The sequence below is a fragment of the Falco peregrinus genome, chromosome 4, assembly GCF_023634155.1.
Source record: "Falco peregrinus isolate bFalPer1 chromosome 4, bFalPer1.pri, whole genome shotgun sequence".
NCBI lineage: Eukaryota > Metazoa > Chordata > Aves > Falconiformes > Falconidae > Falco > Falco peregrinus.
In genome coordinates, this window is record NC_073724.1 from 100,942,754 (window position 1) to 100,965,861 (window position 23,108).

A 23,108-nucleotide genomic window follows, 5' to 3' on the forward strand; every position below is an offset into this window, starting at 1 on the left:
AAAAAATACTGAAATAAGGTGGACATATATGTTGGAATGGAACCAAATAATTAAGAATGATTTCACTTGTTACACACTTTCAGCTGCCAGTTGCCTCATATGCACATAAGCAGCCTAATTTCAAAGGCTGCTTTGCATTAGTAATACAAAGTTTACTGCATAAAACAACCAAAACAATATTACAGAAAAACTTAATAACTGGAAAAACATCATCTGGTGTCTGACAGCTTTCAAATCACAAAATTCTGTAAACAGAAGAAAGTGATACAAGTAAATTGAAATTCTGCTATGTAAACAGAGGAACTAACAAGGAATTAAACGTCACCCAAAAATTACTCTCAAGTTAAAATGCTTATTTATGTTTAATAAAGTAACGTAAGAAACTCCAGCAAAGCTGAGACAGTGGGAATTTTTCTCTGTGTTTTACAGAACACACATATAGCCAGCAGGCTTCCAGCCCCGCTTACAGTTCATCGCGTACTCTGTCACCCTACAAATACCCCCTCCAGCCCGTGATTTCTAGCTTTTTATCCTCTTTGTTCTGAAGTATAGTCCTTACATACCCTATACCCACTATAATCACATGAATGTTTGCTAAATCACAGATCCTAATCTTGTAAATGTAAGGAAGTAGATTTGTACCAAATCTTACTTTTCCTACACTAGCTACTTTTAACACCAGGAAGAAGGAAATACTACCAGACTTCACCCCTTACCAGCACCTTCCATTACTGTAACAACATACCTTGTAGATATCAAGAGTGAAACTCAGCTGCAGTTTAGGACACTTACGTTTACTTCTCAGAAAAACAATTCTGCAAACATACAGAAGCACACTAATAAAAAAAAAATATCTACAGGAGAAAACTGTAAAGGGAGCTTTGCAATCAGTCTTAGCGGAGGTCATCAAAATGTTGTAGAAGTTCCTTAAAGAAACAAAATTTAAAGCAGGCATGATACGGACGCCTCACACGGAAATGTAATGTTTTCACTATGCTCTGTGATATCTATTTAGTCTCAATGAGCCGTAATCTTTACTTTAATTCCTCATCTTAGTAAAAACTGCTTATTTTCTAGTTCAAGATATTTTTTGCATTTGAAACTACAATCACTGAAACCAGTATCTCAAAATACAGATCAGGGCAAAAAAAGTAGCAATTTCAGATCCAAGTGCAGTTTTATGTCAAATACACATGATGGTAAAATCAAACTGTAGATACTTCCACTGCTGTGACTTCATCAACAAAACATTTCTGCTTCATTGAAGCAAAGAACGCATTTATTTCCTGAAACTTGTAGAGGCTAGTTTCCCAAGCCCCACACAGAATGATAGCCCGCCCCCATCCTGTCCCACCCCAGCTTCCCATGCTCCTTGCTTTATGTCATGAAGACAAGCAGTAGTAGTCCTGGAGAAGGAAAAGTAAGTTTGGCTGGACATACTGTGCAATATTTTACTGTGTAAAAGATTATTTAAAAAAAATTATAGTGCAGCTAATTACAAAAATAAAGAAGGACAAGGCTGTTCCTTTGGCGGTAGTTTGGCTGTAAAATGCTCTTGGCAGCTAGGTGTTCATTTCCTCTCTTCCTTGACTCTCACAATTTATTCCAAAGTAACTGTTTATACAGTCCAATTCCAGACTGAATTTGCACGTAACAGTGGAACACCGCTGACTGTAGATTGATCCAGAAAGGAACAGTAAAGCGGAAGTACTAGGAGCTATTTTTTTTCAATATAACTTGAAAAAGTTCAAGGTCGCAGGTTCTTCTGCTTAGTAGAAAGACTGTCCAGAGGCTAAAGGATTCTGGTGACTCTAATGCTGTTCCGTATTTTGAATTTAATAATACAGCAGGAAACACTGGTTAGGAGGAGCCAACAAAGCCAAGCTGATAAAATAATTCTCTTGCCTCATTTTTAATCTGTCATTTCCTTGGATCTTCAAAAGGAGATAAGGAATATGGTTTGTAATGTTTCTTGTTTATTTGCTAAGGCAGATGAGCTGAAAAAAGAATGCTTGCTCAAAGAAAGCAATAGTATCTGGAAAAATCTTCTGCTCCTTATCCCAGCCTTTCCCACGTCTCTCCTTCACTTGTGCCACCACATGTGTTTTGGGGTTAACAAACTCATTAGATTTAAAAACAATTTTAAGAAGGGCGTTACTTTAAATCTTTTTGTATCATGGATAGATTCACAATTTAGCTTACTGAACAGTTTCATTAACAGTTTAAGCGTAACCATTGGGACAGCGCAACACTGTCCTGAACAGAGGGGAGTGAACTCCGCAAGCCTAAATTGGTGCTGAGAAAAAAGCATCATTGAATTGTATGTACATCACTGTTTCTCTGCTGGACAGATACCAGTCTGCTATGTTCCATTGCAGAAACTACATCTTTGATTGATTGGATTTTCACTCTGGTTCCCTGTTCAAAAGAGTCCTTTTCTGTCATTCAGTTGAGAAAAAAAACAGTCTTCAAGTGAGAAAAATGTCTTCACTTTACAAAGTGAACATAAAGAGTAATTTTAAAACCATGCTTTTATTTCTAATCTAATGTTTAGATGCTGACCCTATATATATGATTGGTATTTACAGTTTATTTACCTGAACTAAACAAATTGAAATATAACTGTATCATTGTGTGTTTAATTTTTTGACATCCTAAGAACACACATAAGTCATTGTGTCCCCTTTAAAGTTTACACAAAGGTGATAGCAATTCTCCTGGCCTCTAATACTCTCTTTACTTGTTCATTATAGAATCCTTTCAACTTTGCCTCTAGCAATTCACAAACTCATTTCTTCGTGAGTAAATATTTAAACCAGATCTGTTTTAAAATGTCTACAGAAAGAAAGAAGATAAAAGCAAGTATTTAGATTTATAGCTAACCGGGTAATAATCAACTGCTACTAGTGCTGAAAGAACTTGATCCATGTCTCAGCATTAACATGAGCCTTTAGTCCAGGTAGGGGGCTGTGAGCCTTTGTTCCCTTATGGTAATATTCTTAAGCAAACAAAAGATTGCCACACACTTCACAGGACAATTCATTCATTGAAACAGGACATTTAAACTTTTCCTTTTCATCTGTAATATAAGAGTTAGCTGCACTAATATTTGACTTTCTGTTTCACAGTGGAAAGAAAGGAGGATAAAAAAAGGCAGAGAGTTAGAACTCAGTTCTCTATCATTGAGAACCTGCCCCATACACCTAATGGTCTGTCTCCATTTAACTGCAAGTAATGCAGTCTTAAACATCTTAACTATCAAAATGCATTCATTGCTGAAATAAAGAGCAAACGTTTTCAGCATTAGGTGGAAAAAGCTTGCTTTCACACACCGTTATTTACACTTCTTTGTAGAATCATGGGTTTTTGCCTTGGTCTTAAAACTGAGATATTTCCACCTACTTGACAATAAGTAAAACTCAAACAGATTTAAGTTAATTGACCTACTATTGTAGGAATAACTTCCTAGGCTGCTCTGAGGAAGGCAAGTACTCTCCCCTAAACTGAAACAGCTTGTTTTTGAGACCTGAAGAACCAATATACAAAAGCTCCCTGAAAACCACACTGACATACAGTAAATGTACTTCATGGCAGCAGTTCCATTGTTTAAGATATTAATGGTCAATTAGCATGTAAATAAAGAAAATTTTAATGATTTCGAACTTTTTATTATTGCTGCTGTAAAAGCTGGAAATACTTGCCAATTCTCACAACCTTGCCACCAGAAATATGAAAACCAAGCAACTGTTAACACTTCTGTAATTTAGTCAAAGTGTTTGTCACTGCCATGAGATTAGGGAACAAAAAAAAGTCTCTGAGCTGGTTTTACTGTTGCAGCTTGTGCAAGAGAAAATGCTCTTCTCCATGGGGTTGTCTGTTGTCCACTTAAAATCAGCAGCAGCTTCCTAATTGTTCAATTTAGGATCCAAGCTTAGACTCAATTACAAGAACCGAATCACTACAAACTAAATAATTCTTAGTTATTTCAGAAGATTTGGTAACCATTCTTTCACCATCTTTTAAAAATCAAAATTTGTGACTTTGGAAAAGAAGGAGGTATATGAGTTACTAGTTACAGTCAAAGCAGAAAGATAAGGGAGGTAGTTTCTTCCTCCCCGTCTTTCACTCAGCCAGAGAGCAGAATTCACTTTTGGATAGCATGCTTTCTTAGAAGCGAACAAAGAGGAAAAGAGGAAAAAAATGCCCAAAATGACTTTATGAGTAAAAAGATCCTGGATCAGAATAATACTGTTGCACTTTGGATTTCACTACCTTTTTTTGTAGATAAAAAGTGTAAAAACAAATGAAGGGGATAACACTTAACCTGAACAATTGGGGGGATTAAAACAAATGTACATATGAAATTGCCTGTTTTGGCTCAAACTCTGTCTAGAAATACCTTCTGCAACTCATTGAATCTGAAGTTATTTGCTCCAGTAAATCAAGATCAGCATTTTATTCTTGGCATCAAACCCCATAGTGTTTGCTATCAAGAACATACTCTAAGATCTTACAAGATGCTATGTTGCCTACACTACAGAAATAGTTGAATTTCCTTTCTAGCCTGATATTACTCATGGGCCAGTTACTGCTGCAAACACTGCAAATTATTTGACTTACTCGACTTATTCTTTTTATAGAATTCTGATTTACTAGTTTTCAATGTTGCAATCTTTAGTAAAAACTAAAGTATTCTGATTCAGATATATATAATGAAATTCTCTGAAACCGTAATAGACAGGAAGTCACATTTATAAAAACTTTTAATAGTAAAGATACTGTCTGAGAATCTGGTTTTGTAAGTTTAATCCGCCAAAAGCACTAAAGCTAGAATGGAAGCAAAACAAGGAATTTTGGCTAATTTGAAAAACAACTAAGAAATATATGAAATGCTGAAAAATCCTTATTTCATCAAATTCAATACAATAGAAAACTCTTTAAATGTGTGATTTGAATGACAATAGCATATACTTGGTTATATTTTAATTTAGCACAAATAGAAAAGAAAGACTTAATAAGGACACACTGTTTATTATGAAGTAGCATGAAGCATTTCAGGAACTTCACAATTCATTCCTTCTATAAACAATTGTTTCTGTTTGCAATAGGGCAAAAGAACTCCAAAAACATAGATTCCCAGTTACAGAAAACAAACAAGTAACCCCAAGGTTTTCCACGAGATTATGTTGAATCATTTTTTTTTCATATTAGAAAGCAGACAGCAATAAACGCAACAAGAATAATTCACTCCTTTGTTGATGGTCTATATCCCATCAAATTTTTAATTCACTAAGTCTTGGAAGGAGTAGTAAAAAGGATTTGTTGCAAAATGAAAGAGTCTCTCTCCTTTTGAAGAAATAATGCTCCCATTGGTAAAACACATACTAACTTATTACTTATTTCCTTTTTAATGTATATAGTACTATAAAGACATTTATCTACATTCTCTCTCACTGTAATCTAGGTATGAAAGCTTTTTAAAGGTATCAACAAATTACCCCGTTTGAGTGTCAGGGAAGAATTTGTACTCAGATACCTATTAGGGTCTAGGAAGACTGCCTTTCTTTTGGCATTAACAAAACCAGAAATTAAAATTAAAATGACAACATCCAAAGTGGAGTCACCTAAACACATGGTGTGACAGGAATGTTTATCCTCAAGTAACAGGTCGTATGAGTGCATTTTTAATAATTATAGCGCTGGACCTGCTGAAAGATATTAATAAAATCATTTACTAACAAGAAAGTGAGCCTTTAAAAGAATTCTTCATAGCTGTCACTGTCATATTTTTGCCAAGCTTTCAAGTTAAAACAAAAACATCATGAAGCAAGGAAGTTAATCCCACTCCAACAGGAAGAAAACACTTACAGTGAGGCTCATAGGGAGGAGGAGGATCACCACAAGGAACACACTCCATGTCTTGAAAGCCTCCAAGCTTGGTCTTCCTATAAAATCTAGGAGAGAAAGGAATGAAAAAAATCCGTTCATCAAAACCAGTTATTTTTCCTCACAAAATGAATCAAGTGTTTTAATAAAATCCTCTATAACTGCAAGCTATCAGAAAATAGAAGGAAATAGAAGAAAATAAAAGTAAACAAAAATACAGTAGGTATTAATTAATAGTACAGCAGTAAATCTAAAGTAAATTGATTAAAGTAAATTCCAAATCTGTTAGTCCAAATGCATAGTCACTATAATCTTACATTCACATAAGAAATAAACAATTCTGGAGCTTTCAGACCAAAATCAATATCCTGTCTTCCACATAGATCACAATACACAAGACAAGTATGATGAATTTACATTATGCAAGCTTCTTTAAACATTTTAAAAATATAAGCAAACTGATAAATCTATATAGCTCTCCTAAAAGAAACAAGATATTAAAAGATAATTATTACCACTAACAGTATACAAGGGACATAAATTGGCTCATTGATGCACTTGGGGCATCACTTCCACCCCCCAAGAAAGTCTTAGTGTGCCATATGACAAAATCTTCAGAAAATAAGATTATTCTGAATGCTTTGTAGAACAGCAAAACAATAAAAATGGATTTTCAGAACTGTATTTTAACAAACCAACAATCTCCCTCTGACCCATCCTTCTCCTCCAGGAAGATCCTCACCACCAACCAAAATCACAAGGTGCATGGACTGTGAATGCAAATTAACAAACCGACCACAAGTCCCAATCTACACTACCCAATTCTCTACTTTGTTTCTATTTTCTCACTTAAATGCATACTTTAAAGATTCTAGATATAAAGCATTTCAAGGTATGAAAAACAGCTGTTGTATCCAAGGAGACATTTTATTCTAAAGATCCTTCAAGAACTTTACTATTGAGTTTACGTTTGAAGAGCTTACTGACTACAGTGACAGGCAGAAGCCTACATTCCTAAACCAGGGAACAAGAGAAGCATCAGACAAAACCCCCAAAATTCAGAGTGTTATATTTCAAATTTGTATGAGAGTATGACATCCTCTAAAGAACTTACCTACAACAGCTCCCTAATCAGTTAGGTCTGTCTGTCTTTCAACCAATCATTAGTACTAAGCTAGAATCAACAGCTGTGGTCTGTTCAAGATAAGTATGTGAATTAAGTGTTTTCTGTAGTGGTAGTAGCGCATTAAATAAAAGTTACTAACTCTACAGATGTTAAATTACTAACACTACAAATTCCATTAAAATTTTAAGACTGTAACAGCTAAAGCAAACAGCTTTTCAGCTGCTCAAGAAACTCAAGCTTTAACAGTGTGAACAGAAACAGATTATTAAGACTGAAGGGGCCACTGTGATCATTTACTCTGAACTAAATGTGTTAATATTTGTTTTTAGCTGACATGCTCACTGTAGTGTTTTGAAGCTGAATAAAAGGGAATGGCATGTTGGAAACACACGCAAAACAGAAATAAGTATGATTGCTGAGAGGTAATACATCAGCTAAACCATTTGGTTTGGCTAGCTATGTCCTCCATGCGCTTAGGCAGCATCTGAACTGATAGGACAGGTAGGAGTGGTGGCATGTTCTACAGTTCTGTTCCCCAAAACATCCAGACAAGATGACCTGTGACTCCCCACTAGCCATGACTCCCTCCCTATGTTTCCAGCTTTGCTGCCAGTAAAAGCAAATTGTGGAAACAGCTCTCATTTTAACACATACTCAACAAATATCTAGAACACATTCTACAACAGAATACTGAGACACATTCCCACATCCCCCAGTTTAGACCCTTAATTCATGTTTTATTCTGGCTTCTTTTTTGTTCCTTTCTTGTCTTCCAAAATTTAGCTTGTTTACACCACAAGAAGAAAATCTTCTCCCTGCTGACAGCCAAAGAGCCCTACAATATGTAACGTATTAATATGCAAGAAGGGCATAAATCAATCTACCATGTGGCTGTCGGTAGTATGAAAAGTGGTTGTGAGTAATATCTAATGCCTGGGGCTGTACCTGCTTATACCATGACTTAAACTAACATTAGTTTACCAAAGCTTTACTAAGTGTTTTTAAATGACAAGACCTCACTTCTGGCTTGAGATGAGTAACTGCAGAGCGTCAACAGCATTCAGGTATTTGATAGCTGGTATTCAACAAAAAGTATATAAAAATAAATAAAGTGGCTGAGATATATATATAGGAAACAGACGGATAAACTTTTAAGCATCTCTGAAATATATATCCCCAAAATACAAAGGCTGTTACAACTGCAAATCAGTTCTCATGACTTATTCCTTTCAATTAAATTATCAATCCATAGTTAAAAAAACATCAGAAATGCCTTCTAACAAATTAATGGCAGGTGTTTTTAATAGTGGAACTTGGCCACAAAGTAAAGAATAGCCTTTTAGAGATCTTAACACCTAATACTACAAACAGAGATGACTAGTAACAGATCTGGGATGACTGGACAGCAAACTAAGAACAAATCTTGATGTTTAACAGCAGTTTCACCGAGTCTCCACACTGTTATGATTTCTTCCAAAACAATTCTTTCAGATCCATTTATGATTCCTAGCCAGAACTAAGCTCTATGAATTTACCAACATGGTGAAGGAAATTCAGGAGTGTAAATCACAGCCAGTACTTTTGACCTAAAAATGTATGTGCATGAGAATTACTAGGCATTGACCTAAGGGGGGGAAGTAAGCAAACAATGCGATCAGCCTTCAAGGAAGTAACTGTGTATTTTTCCAAATGTTTAATTTTTTATAACAATGAAGTAAGTTACCAGGGACACTCAACATTTTGAGATATTTTGCTCAGGCACCATATAGACAATACTCTTATAGATCAAGTAGGTAATTATCAAACCATGTTTACAGATGAGACAATTAAGAATGCAATTCTGAAATTATGTGCTCAGATTATAAATTGTTGGCAAGGCCAAGATTAGAACCTAGGACTTTCATATGTATATAAAAGATACAAACATTTATCCAGAAAACATGGAACAAGCAAATGTTAATGCACATTACTTTGAATCTGTTCAAGTCATCTTCAGAAATGGACTTACCCTGGCAAACAGTCTCCACATAGTGCATTGCTGGTGGCAGAACAGTTGGCCTTCTGAAACCGGTTAACTAATGCACAATCCAGACAAGGCTTGCACTTCTGAAAGCCCCAGTCTTCCTTGAATCTGTTTGGCCGGCATGTCATGCACTGTGCATCCTCCCCATATCCAAAGCCGCATTCCTGTAGGGATTAACAAGCAATAGCAAGCTATTCAGTCACGGAAAGCGTGAACAAGAAGAAAATGCTGGGATAAAATGAAGACCTAGTGTAATTATTACTGAGAGTAGGTCTTTCTAGAGACAAAAGCCATCCTTTCAGCAAGTTCAAATGTGTCTTCCACTGCTAATAATCTCCCTTACTTCTATAAGGAATACTTAGTCATCCACTTTATTCATGAAACCACTGTGTATTTGAATGATAAAGGGCTTCAAGGACTCCCACAGCTTCATTATTACTAGCTTATGGTAGAATTATTGAGCTGTCTGTTTTTTAATTAGGTCAGTCATGTGAAAGTGCAGAAACTGGGACAAGTGAAGTATAAAGGCACTTACTCAGTTACAAAAACAGCAAAGAACCACTTTGATATTAAGGTTCATAGCTAAGGTGAACAAAGTTAATTGCCGAAGAGAGTGCACTGATCTTCAAAGGCTTAGAATTTCTGTTACCAAATAAAACAGAGCTGGTTAATGACCATCAGCTAGGCATGGAACGTTGCTCAGCCACTAAGAATTTCAGAAACTCAATCCACTCCAGTTCTAACAGTTCTTAAACTGTTGGAAAAGTTCAATAGCTCTGCAGATCACAGGGAGCCCCGATATTTTACTATACAAGGAGTATTGTTATGGTTGGTTATTTATCCCAAATTTAGCTGTTTAAAGAAATTATTTCCATTAATTTGCAAAAGGACACCTAATGCAACTGACAGGCTGCAAAGAGAAATGCTTCACCCAACAACATGTAATACTTTGGGGACTGAATTATATGACCTCATTATCAAGAGCTATCAATCCATTTCATTTTTATGTCACTATATCTTAGACATATCAAGTTACTAAGAGTTGCTATTCCTTTTTCTCATCTGAATAGCTTTTTTTTTTTTTTTTTTTGTACTTTGGAGTTAGATTTGTGCATTAGTGGCACACCACAATACAGCAAGAAGAATACAACAAATTGCTGGAAAGGACTTACTGGGAAGGGAATAGGTGGGAAAGGCACAGTCTGGGGACCTCCTTCTCCAGTATGTGGTCTCAATGGAAGACTAAAGCATCCTCCCAGTAGAAAAACTGCAGGAAATCTTCAACTGGGGCAACTTAAGAAAGGTTTCCACCACTTTCCTCCACAACACATGCATGTTCAGCACACATGAACAAATTTGCCTAAAGTCACCCACCCTAAGCAAATCTGATGCAGCATAAAAAAAGCTTTGAACCTTAGAAATGCACTCAGGGTTCTCCAAGGTTTTGCACATCTATGGGACAAGCTCTGAGATTGAGTTGGCCAACGTGTATTTTACAGTGCCTCCAATTTGCAATGACAAAGTAACATTAAACAACTTCACATGCATTTTTAGTGGACAGTCTAAGAAATTTTCCTTTATGTTGAGAATATCTTTACTGTCCTCTGAAACAGAACAAGCACTCAAGTACACAGGAAATGAACAATTCTAAGAAAGCAACCACAGACACTAAAAAAAGTCTTCTCTGTCTCTAGACCCAGGAATTTCAAAAATAGGTTTTAATTTTTGTTTTGTCTTTTAGCTGAATTGTAGTTTCTTACTACTTACTATTATTCAGATTAAGGAGCAGACAAATCATTGCAGTTAGTAACAACAACAAAAAAAAATACTAGTTTCATACACTGTACAGCACAGTCCTCCCGTGAGATACTGACCCTAATAAAGCTGGTAGGCAAAAGGAGATAAAAGCACTTTTTTTGTTGTTGTTTTAAATTACTTCAGACACAGAACATTTTCTACCTTTTTATGTCAAACCTACCACTTTGTGCTAGGAATCAGTGCCAAAATAGTGGAGATTCTAGTAGTCCTATTTTATGTCACCTAAAAATATCCTAACTATATTCAGTTTTACCCTCTATTTCATTCATGCAGCTGTAAAATTTTATAAAAAACTACATGATTACCACCAGGGACTGCAACCAGACTAACTTCTGTTAGAAGCTTTTGCTCTTCCTAAGTCTAAATAAACTTTTTCATTGAATCTCATTATTCCTTAACACATTCCGTCTAAACACCTACTTTTTACTTTTTCTATTTAGATCATCCAAATAGTAGTGTTATAGGATATATCATATAGCTCAGTCAAACCATGTATATTCGGATCTTTTGATAAATCACCTGGAATCAGTCCCTCCCAAGTCCTAGTAAACTTTCAAATATAAGGCTCAAATTAACTTAATTATAAGTTTCCCTTTCCAGACTACCTTTGAAGTTTCTGATCAAAAACAAGCAACCACCAGGAAATAAAGTTAGAATTAAATGCCTTCAACTCACTGTCCCAAACTACCAAAGCTCCAGTAAATTGTTTCTAGCTCTATCAGATCTGCTTTGCTGTAGTTGGATGCATGGACATATCTTACTGGTCCTTTGTAATGTGGAATGGTTTACTTTAAAGCTATAAAAAAGGTGGATGCAATATAAAGAGATCTTCTGCCCAAGGAATTTACAGTCTCTAGTCTTTTCAAAGATGGCTTCTAAGTCCTTGCCAGGAATTCGCAGATATAATCCATAACAACTACAACTTCATGTATGTGCTTTTTATGTTCACGTAGTAGTTGTGGTAGTTAACTGCCTGGCAGGTGCAAATAAATATTTAAGCTTGTAAACCAGGCAGAACTTCAAACAGATGTGTACTCATAATTAACCACATTCCCAAAACTGAAGTATATGATTTAGATTATGGATTCAAACCCTTTGATATCTTGGACATTATAATTTAGCAGGCCAAAGATATAAACAATCGACTGTTCATCTTTTATCAGTACATGTGCAAAACTGATGTGCACCAGTTTTCTCAGTGCTCTATTTACAAAGCTGTCAAGTTATACAGCTGATGAAACCTGAATAGTTCCCAACTTCCCTCACCCTTTCCATCCTCCCACTCGGATTTTTAAGAGGGGGTTCATCTCCTGTGGCAGTTCACCTCAGGACTGCAGAAAAGAAAAATAAAACTTGTAAACTCAATTAGCTAGATTTCAAAAAAAGTTTTTTATTTTTGTGCCAGGGCGGGAAAAAAAGCATGTAAATATACACTATAGTTGGTTCTCCTATTATGAAGTGTACTATGAAGAAAACTTAGTCCACTCTTCCCTTTCCACTTCCCGTTTTCAATGCTACCTACCATCAATGGTACCAGGTAACATTAATGAAAAATTTCCCTCTCAAATGATACACAGTACAAGTCATGAAAACCCAAACGCTAATTTAGAAAAGTGCATTGAAATTAATTTTTAAGAAATCCTCAAAATTCACCTAGGAATCTGTAGCAAACTAGTTAAACTCATAACTTAGTTTCAAGCTAAAAATATTAAAAACATATAGTAACAGACACCTCTTAAAAGTACTACCTTGGCAGCGTCAACATTTTCTTTGCGTATACTATCCAAACACGGATTCAGACAGAATGACCAAAAGTACAGCAGACTATAAAGGGTAATGGAATTAAGTGGTATGGGTTTTCCCTAAAAGTTGAATGCAAGGCAGAACAGTAAATTAGGGTTAAAACATTCTTTCAATTAAAATAACCTCAAATTTCATTTAAAAAATGCTTTCAGGCATTATTAAGATCATAATCTGCAAGCACATTTTAGAATTTCTTTCTTCTTTTACTGGTTATCCACAACCTACATAAGTCCCTAGACAGTACAGCACAGAGATGTTCCAATTAGGCTATGATGATTACAAGAATATTTGGGTATTCTCAAGAAAAAAAAAATCTTCCAGCCATTAAGACACTTTTAATGTGTGTCAGGTCATGTAACAGGTTGCAGCACTACACTGGTGCTGGGAAATGGAGTTTTTAGTAGTAACTTTTAGTATATAGCAGCGTTAAACAGCACAGAGTCTGAGCCTCCAAAAATACCTGAGGCTGCGGATCAGCTTCACCTAGAATCCAATAATCAGCCAGATCTATCAGCAGAAGTTTTTGAGCAGGACAGGCTGCAAGTGTGCTGTAAACATGTCAGATTTAGCTGCTACGGCAAAGTGCAAAGTTAGTGTCAGAGTAAGTTTCATTCTTACTGAATGAGATTTGACATGCCTACATGCAGCTGCTCCAGCCTCCACCAGACCGACCCACAAACAAGTGTTAGCCTCTCTTGAGCTGAAATACAGCAGGCTTCCTCAGAAACGGCTCTCTTGCTTTGAAAAGTTGCAGAGTGATGGCTAAATATGGTAGTAGCTCCTCTCTGTGACTTCACTGGGACAGCGTGTCAGACATAGCACACCAGCTTTGATGTTCTGTATGAGGACTGCTACATTCAGGAGTAGCTTCAAACAGTACCATCCTGTTAAATTCAGAATTCCTTTTCCTTCCAAGTCCTTTCAAATGCAGGTTTCCTCTTCCTTCATCGTATACCTGGTGCAAGGAAGTAACCTATGATACATAAACCTGCCTAAGCAATCATCAAGCTGCCTCTGTCCCACAGGCTCTCCTTACAGCAGCTGCCTCTTGGTGACAGTATTTGCCACCATGTATTTGGTGGCAATGCTAGCTTAAGGCACTCTCTCCCCTTCACCTCTGCTGCTTCTTCCTTGCCATACCTTGTCCTCAACTGCACTGATAGAACCGATCATGAGGCTGAGCTATAAATCTAAACCACTGCACGGATCCAGGTCAGATGTGATCAGTTCATTGATTCTTTAAAAATCTACCGTGTCAGCATAACACACAGTCAGGGCACTGTGGGAAGAACTTGTTATTGCCAAAACTGTCATCTCCATATTTCTGAACTACAACCTCAGATTTGATCTGTTGATAAAACAATCTAATATTGCAACTCAGAATTTTAACTGTAATTCAAGCTCGATGAAGCTGAGATATAGACTGCTTTTTCACATACAAATTAAAAAAATACATGAAAGCTATAGAGAGTTATCGAACATTAATAAAAGCAAATTACGGTGAAAGGACTGAAAGGATTCTCATTTCTGTACTGGAACACTTTCAGGAAAAGGCTGAAACGCACACTGTCCCAGTTCATTTTTCTGCATTAATTGTGATTTTATATAAATTTGAATCATATATAAGGTTTGATTTCTACAGAAACACATTGCTGGTAAGACAGGACAAAAAAGGCTTTTACTATCAAGCCACATTCAGGCACTAGCAACTCAAAGTCACTTAATGAAAGATATTAAACAGCTTGCTTTGTTGTTTAGGCTTTGTTTTCTACTAAATTAATAAGAAATGAAATAATGCTGAGCCACATGAAGCAAACACTTCCTTCTGAATCAATACAATCATTTTAGTCTCCCAACCCTGAAGAAAGCACTGCTTAAGAAAAAACCCACAAATACCCCCCTCAAAAAAGCCAAACAAAACCCCCACACACTCAAGAGCAAGCTATTTCAGTGGTTCAAAGGCTTCACAAGCATTACCAAGGACATGTTTATGAAAAGAAAAGACTATATAGATTTTTTTTAAATGAACAAACAGAAGTAAACAAACAGGAAAAGCAGCTTTCATTCCCTTTCCCATGAGTGCTAAATTGTTGATACAGTAACAAAGTATGCTTTCTTATGATGGCAATGTTAAAAGTACTTTACAAGAAATACAATCAACATAAGCAATCAATGGATTTTATTTCTAAGCTACTGCAATATCTGCAGTGCTGCTATTAGAACATTTGATAAGAGAATCAGAAAGGAAAAGCTGAGATGGTACTATTTTTTTCTTATTTTAAGGAAGAAAGAATTACATTTAAAAGGTTTTTGAAAAAGAGAGCTCCACTAAAATGCAACAGCAAAAGCTGAAAAGAAGAGTCTAGATTTGGAACTAGTTACATGAAATGAGGCTGGGGTTTTCTGTTGGGTTTTTTTGTTTCATGCTAGAAAGGGTGTCTGAAGCTGCTTATCTATGCAGACAGGAAGGTCAGTCCAATCCAACAGACTGAGCATTAGTTTGCAACTAAAATTAAATGCTCATTGCAGAATCACAGAACAGCTCAAATCAGAAGGAACCTTGAAAGAATATCTGGTCCAGCCTTCCAAGGGACAGGGGGTTGAGATGATCTAGTACCCTGTCCAACTTCATCCTAAAAACTGCCAGTGATGGGGACTCTTCCACATTCCTAGGGAGGCTGTTCCAGCGACTGACTGTTCTCACTGTAAAAAATTTCTTTATTATATAGAGATAAAACCTCTCTCCTGGTACAACTTGTACCTGTTGCCCCTTGTCTTGTCTATGTAGCGCCTTGTGAAGAGAAAGCCTCCATCCTCTTGTTCCACTCTGTGACCTCTGTCTACTCTGTTCCACCAAAAACTTCCTGCATTACAATGGGAGAGTTCATTTTGGTGCTAGTGTCTCATGTATAAATTAAGAAAAGGCAACAGCACTTCCCTTAGAAAGTTATTATGAAATGCTCACATGCTGTAGCAACAAAGGTCATATGAGTAACTTAAGTTGTTGATACAGTAACAAAGCATGCTTTCTTATGATGGCAATGTTAAAAGTACCTTATAAATTTATAACAAGTTAATAGTTGTAAAAATAATTATATATACACACACATCTGTTTAGTTATTTGAGTTCTAGTGTAGTAGCAAAAAATAGTATTTAAAAGCCTATTTGTGTCTGGGAGAAGTAATTGTTTACATTGAAATTAATTAAGCCTTCGTATTTTCAGATAAACTAGTCCTAAGAATCACGACTATCAGATTGTAAACAAAAATAAAGTAAAAATGTAACTTGAATAGTGTACTACTGCAAACTAGAACTGCCCTTTTTTAGTTGAGCATTACTGTATTAAACTGAAAGTGTAATTACTTAGGGTATTAGTTTTTATGCTTTTGTTAGTTGCCAACTAGGTAAGTATGCTACATCAATGCACATAATACTGCTTTAGTAAGACCACTCTTAGAAAGTGCCATATTTACAGGCAGCTCCTGTATTAAACACTCCTCAGAACCTTTCAGTCCTCCAATTTAAGGCCAATCTGAAAAAAGAAAAAACCCTCATCCAAAAAAAACCACGTCCATACCATTAGTCATCTTCAGATCTCTACTTAAACAGCACTGTTTGTATGACTAAACCTTAACTAGTAGTGCCTAACACAGAAAGCAATCCTCACTAAAGCGTGAAACTAAGTATCTCTGTTAACGCACTGAACACTAGCTACAGGGGTTGGAGATACAATGTGCCAGTATTTCAGTAGATGTTTTCAAATCACACACAAACCTCACTACTTAACTTGTACTTTTTATCAGAGCTGAATATAGTAAGAAATACAAAGCCCAAACTGAAAGCTTATTTTTCCCTGTTTAAACACACATACATACCAGACTTAGTAATGTTTAACGTTAAAAAAATCTTCAAAAATAATATTTCTAATTTCCCCTTGGATCTACACAACATACTTGCCTACAAAAGCAACCCTGAAAATTAAATTTCACTTCTCCCAAATAAAACCCTAAATTCTACCTTTATCATTCTTTTTACACTATCATTCAGAATACAAAACAGAGTTTGCCCTTCTAAATGGAAAGGGCAGGAGAGCTACTTCTGTCTTGCTTTATGCTCCCATCTATCATTTATCAACCAGACTGCACAGTTACACTTGGGCCACCAGTTTTACACTCTAACAATGGGCAAGATGTAGATATAGTAGCTGGACACTAGAGAAAATCCAGAATGGATTCTGAATGTTGTCATTGTTAAAGTCAAGCTCCCCCATTTCAGTGGTCTGCACCAACCACTAGTTTAAAACTCACTTTTCAAACTCTCCTCTACACAGTGAGGTTATTCAGTCTTAATTCACTGTAGGGTTTTTTCTTCTCCCTTTGTAGAACAAACTCACTTTTAAAAAACACAATTTTAATTGGAGAGTCCATACCCAGATCTTGTAATGGCAATGTAATGGTACTGCGTACTTTATTAATGGCATTACTACTTTCTGAACTGAGCATTATATTTAAGAGAACCCCAGAAAACATGACACTTGAAGACATTAAACCACCAAAACAATGAATTTAATAATAAATAAAATTTCCACATAGGTACAGCTGTCTATTATTTTAGCCACATAAATAAATGCAGTTATTGGAAACAAAGTAAATTCAAGAAAGCATGTTTTCCTTACCTTTGAGAGTTCCATTCCAGGTCCACATTGTTTGCAGAGGACACAGTTTCCAGCATGGTCCCTGAATTCTTGCTCTCTGCAATCTCCAGTCTCACAAATTACCCTACTTAGCTTAAAAAAAAAAAAACAAAACAAAAAAACCCCAAAAAACAAAAACACAAAACCACACCTCATCAAAATGTAATTAATTTGCTACTAACATACAAGTTATATAAACTCCAAATCTGAGAAATAAATCCATGATTCTACCTTAAAAACATACTTCTGCATTATCAAAAACTTTAAGTATGGCAATGAAAATGAATCATCTCACTCCAAATATGGGTAAGTGGTCTGAATTTTAAAGTTTGTCAGTACATAGTAACTTGTAATAATTTCAGGTTTTAGATGACCTGCTTGATATTTGTCACCTGTAGAATGTTAACACACTTAATTGTTTGAACATGAGTTTAAGTTCCTCACTGTAGTACACATTACGAAAATGCACATGACCACTGACTACAGCTACAATCTTCCTGACAATAAGCTACATCATATTATATTGCCATTTCATTTATTTGTGATTTTTGATTTTCCTAAATGATGCTATCACAACTGAAAAAATAAGAAAATAAGTTAAAATCTATTCCTTTAAATATAAATATAAATATTATAAATTTTGAAAGGTCACTCAAATGTTTTGGAAATTAAAAAAAAAACAAACCAATCTGTATGAATACTATCTATTCTAAATTGCCCTATGACTTTATATTTAATGGGCCAAATGAGAAAGAACCCAATTTCTGCCTTCAAAGGCATTTAAGTACATTACCTGACCAAACCAGAAACTAGGGTTATGAGAAATACCATAAGCAGTAATATCAGCCATGCAAAGTCTCAGTATAATCACTGGAATCCTACCCAGGAAACATTAGCAAACCCTGTAAGCTCCCTCAATAGATTTTAAATTAAACGTCTCTATGCAGTCTTCCATCACAGAAAGTGCTCTCCACAACTGTTACTAAATTCTTATTTTGTGTATTAGCCTTTTCAGAAACACCAAAGCCTTTTGATAGATATGAAGTGTTAATTACCCTTAGTTCTACAGCTTGTCTCTGTAAGCCGGAGTCAAAGTACACTTAGTAGGTGATGTAATCGTGTGCTATGCTATGTTCTGTTGACAAACTGAAGACTCCAAACTCCTGAGCTATCTCTAGCATAATGTACTAAGAGATGGTCACTGCAAATTGCCTAGAATTCCTGCCACCTCTCTGAAGTGGAGAAGTATCACCTTCATAGCACTATATTCATCTTTATTTTCTGTCCTAGTCCAGTCCTCCTTCCATGAAGAGGCTCTCAAGGTAAAATTTTTTAATTGCATGTGAGGAGTAGCAAGAAATTATACAAGTCAGTTAACCAAACTCACTTTTAAATTGATTAAATGCACATGTAATTGTCTGTGTGTATCTGTTTAAGACTTTCAGTTTTAGCAGTGACATGTAAAACGAAAGACACCATTCCTGTGTCAAATATAATTTTTCCAACATTCAACCTAAGGAAAAAAAAATAATGAATTTTAAACTTACCAAATATGCTAGCAAAATTATAAGCATCTTCAGTTTATCTTCTCCTTGTAAACCTTTAGCATCCATTTCTTACAATTAAACCCTTCTCCTTAAAAAAAAAGAAAAAATTTACTATATTTTACAAATTTGTTTAAATTGCAAAAGTCGTATGTCTGTAACACTTCATGCCATTCAGTTTGTCAAAATACAGTTCTGTTAATGCCATTAAAATATTTCAGATTGATTCCTGGAAGCTAAAAAACAAACACACTTTAAAAATCATGTTCTTTTTTTGAAGACAAGGCAATATACACAAAGTTTCTACAGCCTCAATTATCAAAAGAAGAAGAAACTGCTGTCAGTCTAGATTAGAGAACATCAACATTTGCAACTCTAACAACCCTAACATATTTCTTGCTTGTTAGATGCCCAACTAGGTACACGATCAACAGACAAAAACAGTTTCCTCAAACATGCCACATATCTGCCAAGACATATCTGCTCATGAGAAGGTTCCTTCTGCGTCACAGTGTGGAGCAGAATGGGTTTGCGTAGCATCTAAGATAACCCCTTCTACTTCAGAAGTGCAGAACTAGAAGCATGCACAGGATCTGTTTCCATCACTTACCTAAGGGAGATTAACTTCTAAAGATATGTTAACATGGTTGCTTATGATCTGGTAGGCAAAGGCTATTACAGAAGACTTTTCAAACAGCATAACCAAATCACATCCTCAGACAATTTTTATCATAATCTCAGATAAAGAAGAAAGAACAGTCCATAAAGCCTTGCTTAATTATTTTTTAAGAGTGCTAACAAATAAATGATTAAAAAAACCTGAAGGGGAACCATTTGAAACAGTTATGTAAAGGAATTTCTAACTTTGATTAGGTTTTTTTTGATCATTACATCAACAAACTACACCCCCACAGTCATTCAGAATATTGTGCTCGGCCAACAGAATATTTTTTCTCTGCTTACTTTTCTTTTGTTTATTTGAGTCTTTGTGTTAATCTTTAGTTTCTTACTTTTTGTCAGTTACCTGGAAATGTAGGTGTAACTTTTATTTCAGAATTCCAAACTATATAGCAACAGTATCAAGAAAGTAATAAATAAATCCAGTTTACATAACATGCCATTTGCATTTGATCCTAATTTGCATACCTTATGACAGTAATATAATGCTACTTTCAGACAGATATGAAAAATAATGTTTCTCTGACCTACTTCAGGGCTTAATGACTGATGTTTAATTACATTTTTTTTAAAGATAAAGTAAGTAATTTTTATCATTTAGGAGTAGAAGAGACTGACAAATGAAAGGATGGAACCCAAAACACAAGAAAAGTAGAATACTAAAAACAGTTGTGAAATGCTTTGAAATATGGGACTATAAGAAGCATAATGCACTTAAATATAGACCAGAATGAGCATAAACTATAACTAACACATAATTTTACATGTTACTGCATGAGTACCCTAATTAACAAATTCTAATTAGTACAAAGACAGTAAACTTCAGTGGCACTAGTGGTATCTTTTAAGATAAATTGTGTAAAGTATAAAAAGAGCTAAAGTCTGCTAGGAAGAACAGAACAGGCAAAGAGGTGTGTCAAGCAGCACTCTACAGGAAAGCCACGATTACATTTTTATGGTTATTTCTCACTTAGTGATGGTAATGGTCAATGAGCCAATGACAATTATCAGATTATATGCATGTCAACATGGGTAAAAAAGAAGACATACCATCAAGTAATACAAATACATACTGACATAGGTTGCTTTTTTATGTCCGGGCAGAGTGGCAGGGGAGAAGCAGAGAGAGATAAAATGGAAAGTCTCAGAAAGAATTTTGGATTACCTCAATAGAGCAATTTGACACAAAAAGTACTGTGGAACAAACAGAAACATGGAAAACTGAAGACAATAAATTTTAAAAACCCACCAGTGGACAGTGAAAATACTGTTAAGGGAACTCAAATTTCAAGAAATGTTTCTCATCCATGTTTGGAAAGAAACAAGAAGGATAAAAACACCCATCATGTATCTTCTGGCTGAATAGTAACTGAAGATATGCTAAGTAAAAACAGATCAGACAAGAAAACTGTGAGACTTTGCACCTCAATAACCTTGAAAAAAAGTATCAAGACAGATGTAAGATAGCTGCTGTTCAATTTTTATACAGTTTGGAATGCTACAGAAATTCAAAAGCATTAATGTTATGAAAAGATTAAAAAAGAACTAAGCATAGTAATACAATAAACAACTCTACATAGTATTACAGAAAAGCAGTCCTGCAAAACAAGCTTGACTTCACTTGATTCAGAGAAGACAATAAAGCTGAAAATCTAAAAGATAAATAATATAAACTGATTAAATTTTAATTCAAAGAATCATGCCGAAACAAAAGAATTTTGGAAGAAAAATCTCCATTGACTTGTTAATTTCATATAATGGTATTCAGTGGAAAAAAATAAACACTTTATATTTCTTAATTGCTACAGGAGGCAAAACTTTATGTAAGTGTCCAAGTGAAATCAAGCTGTAAATATAACTGAATTGCTTAAAACTGAATGTCGAGTGATTATTTCAGGTCATATACATTTATAGTCATTATATTCCTTAATAACATTATTCTTAAAAAAATAAAGCATAGCAGTTACAATGCAATTATGATAATCTGTATAATACTACCAGCATTTTAACACTAGGATTCTTTAGAAGATTAAAAGTATGTTTTACTTCAAATTTGAAGATTTACCTCTGCTTCTGAAAATAGATGTGTGACATACCCAAAATGAAACTGAATATCATAATAACTGTATATTTTTGTCAAGTTTCATGTAGAATTGTCGATACAAACGATATTGGTGAGCTGTACTAAGCATAATGATCTAAAACACGGAGCTGTGACATAACCTAAACAGCCTGTATTTTTTCTGAGCAGGTCACCTGAAGTACAGAAAAATAAAGAAAATTAAGAACAGCCTGATTACCAGGCCAACAGATTTAGTACTTCCCATATTACTACAACAAAACTATGTGGCTTCACTACATGAATCTAATATTCATCCTATACATTTTTTCCAATATGCAGTAAGATGAAGATTTAGTACTGTAAAAAAAATCAGCATGTAAACAACTTATTAAAACAAATATTGAAACAAGGCTAATGATGTATTTTTATGTTTGTAATATTCTGGAGTCACAACTGGATTAAAAAACAAATGCCATTCTTAACAGAAGGTAGTACAGAGTAACAAGCAGTATTACAAATGGTGTTGGTCATGCTTACAGCTTGTATTTCAGTTCTGGAGTTGCTGTTTCTGTTATGATGATCTTACAGCATGTACCTCAAAGACTTTTAGAACACAGAAAGCACATGGAGAAGCACGGTGAACACAGTTTGTTGACTTAGGTGTGGACATTTTATTGCACCTGTGAAATATTTTCTATGTAATTCTACTGCCTTTATAACACTCTTGCCAAATCCAATACCTTCAAACATCAGGAGTTGCAAAAGCTAGGGTAAATTTCCAAAATCTAATGCTTTGAAACTGGCATCAAACTATCACGGACTGCTCCAACTCATCTACACGTTTTACTGATCTCCCAATTTGTTGGCTGATCATTCATGTATGATGAAATCTCATAGCTTTAGGTCTACGATAGCATATGAGATATCTTCTAGATACCTTGTCTTTTATAATCAATACATCTTTAGAAATAAATTGCAGGTCTATGGCCTTAACCTTCAGTAGGTTTAGTGGCACCAAAACATGTTCAAATCATTTCAGCAGACATGTAGGAATGCCTGTGGTATTGTATCATGCAATCATTGTGCTTATTGTCCCAGTTCCTACCAAAAAAACCCAAAGAATATATACTGGCTATAACATATGAGAAAGAAATTTAATGGTATACAACAAGAAAAAAACATTATTGTACAAAAAAATAAAATCTATCTTTTCATGACAACATTTTGATAAAAATAATGCAAATAGTTACGGCACATTAATAACTCCTTGTCTTGAAAACTAGTCCCAAAGGAGACAACTTGTGCCAGCTGCTCACTTCCCATTTCTATCTCCAGTTTGGTTAAAAGCCCTTGCTCAAAAAGCCAACACTGCAGCACTTCATAATAGGTTGCCATTGGGCAAATCAGTTCCCTCTTGGTATCAAGTGGCATTACACTGATGTCTGTTGGATGCAAGTCATTCACCTCATATACA

General features: G+C 35.2%; 1 protein-coding gene across 2 annotated transcripts in view; it reads right to left on the reverse strand.

The window, feature by feature from the left end:
• The window catches only part of TNFRSF19 (TNF receptor superfamily member 19), a 60,370-nt gene that overhangs the window by 28,501 nt on the left and 8,761 nt on the right, over positions 1 to 23,108 (reverse strand). For both annotated transcript variants that reach the window (XM_005229710.3, XM_055802356.1), the window contains 4 exons: positions 18,898 to 18,985; positions 17,333 to 17,443; positions 9,021 to 9,199; positions 5,869 to 5,954 (listed from right to left, as the gene is read on the reverse strand). In XM_005229710.3, coding sequence (XP_005229767.1) covers positions 5,869 to 5,954; positions 9,021 to 9,199; positions 17,333 to 17,443; positions 18,898 to 18,963 — 442 coding nt within the window. In that variant the 5' untranslated portion in view covers positions 18,964 to 18,985. The remainder of the gene's footprint in view (positions 1 to 5,868; positions 5,955 to 9,020; positions 9,200 to 17,332; positions 17,444 to 18,897; positions 18,986 to 23,108) is intronic.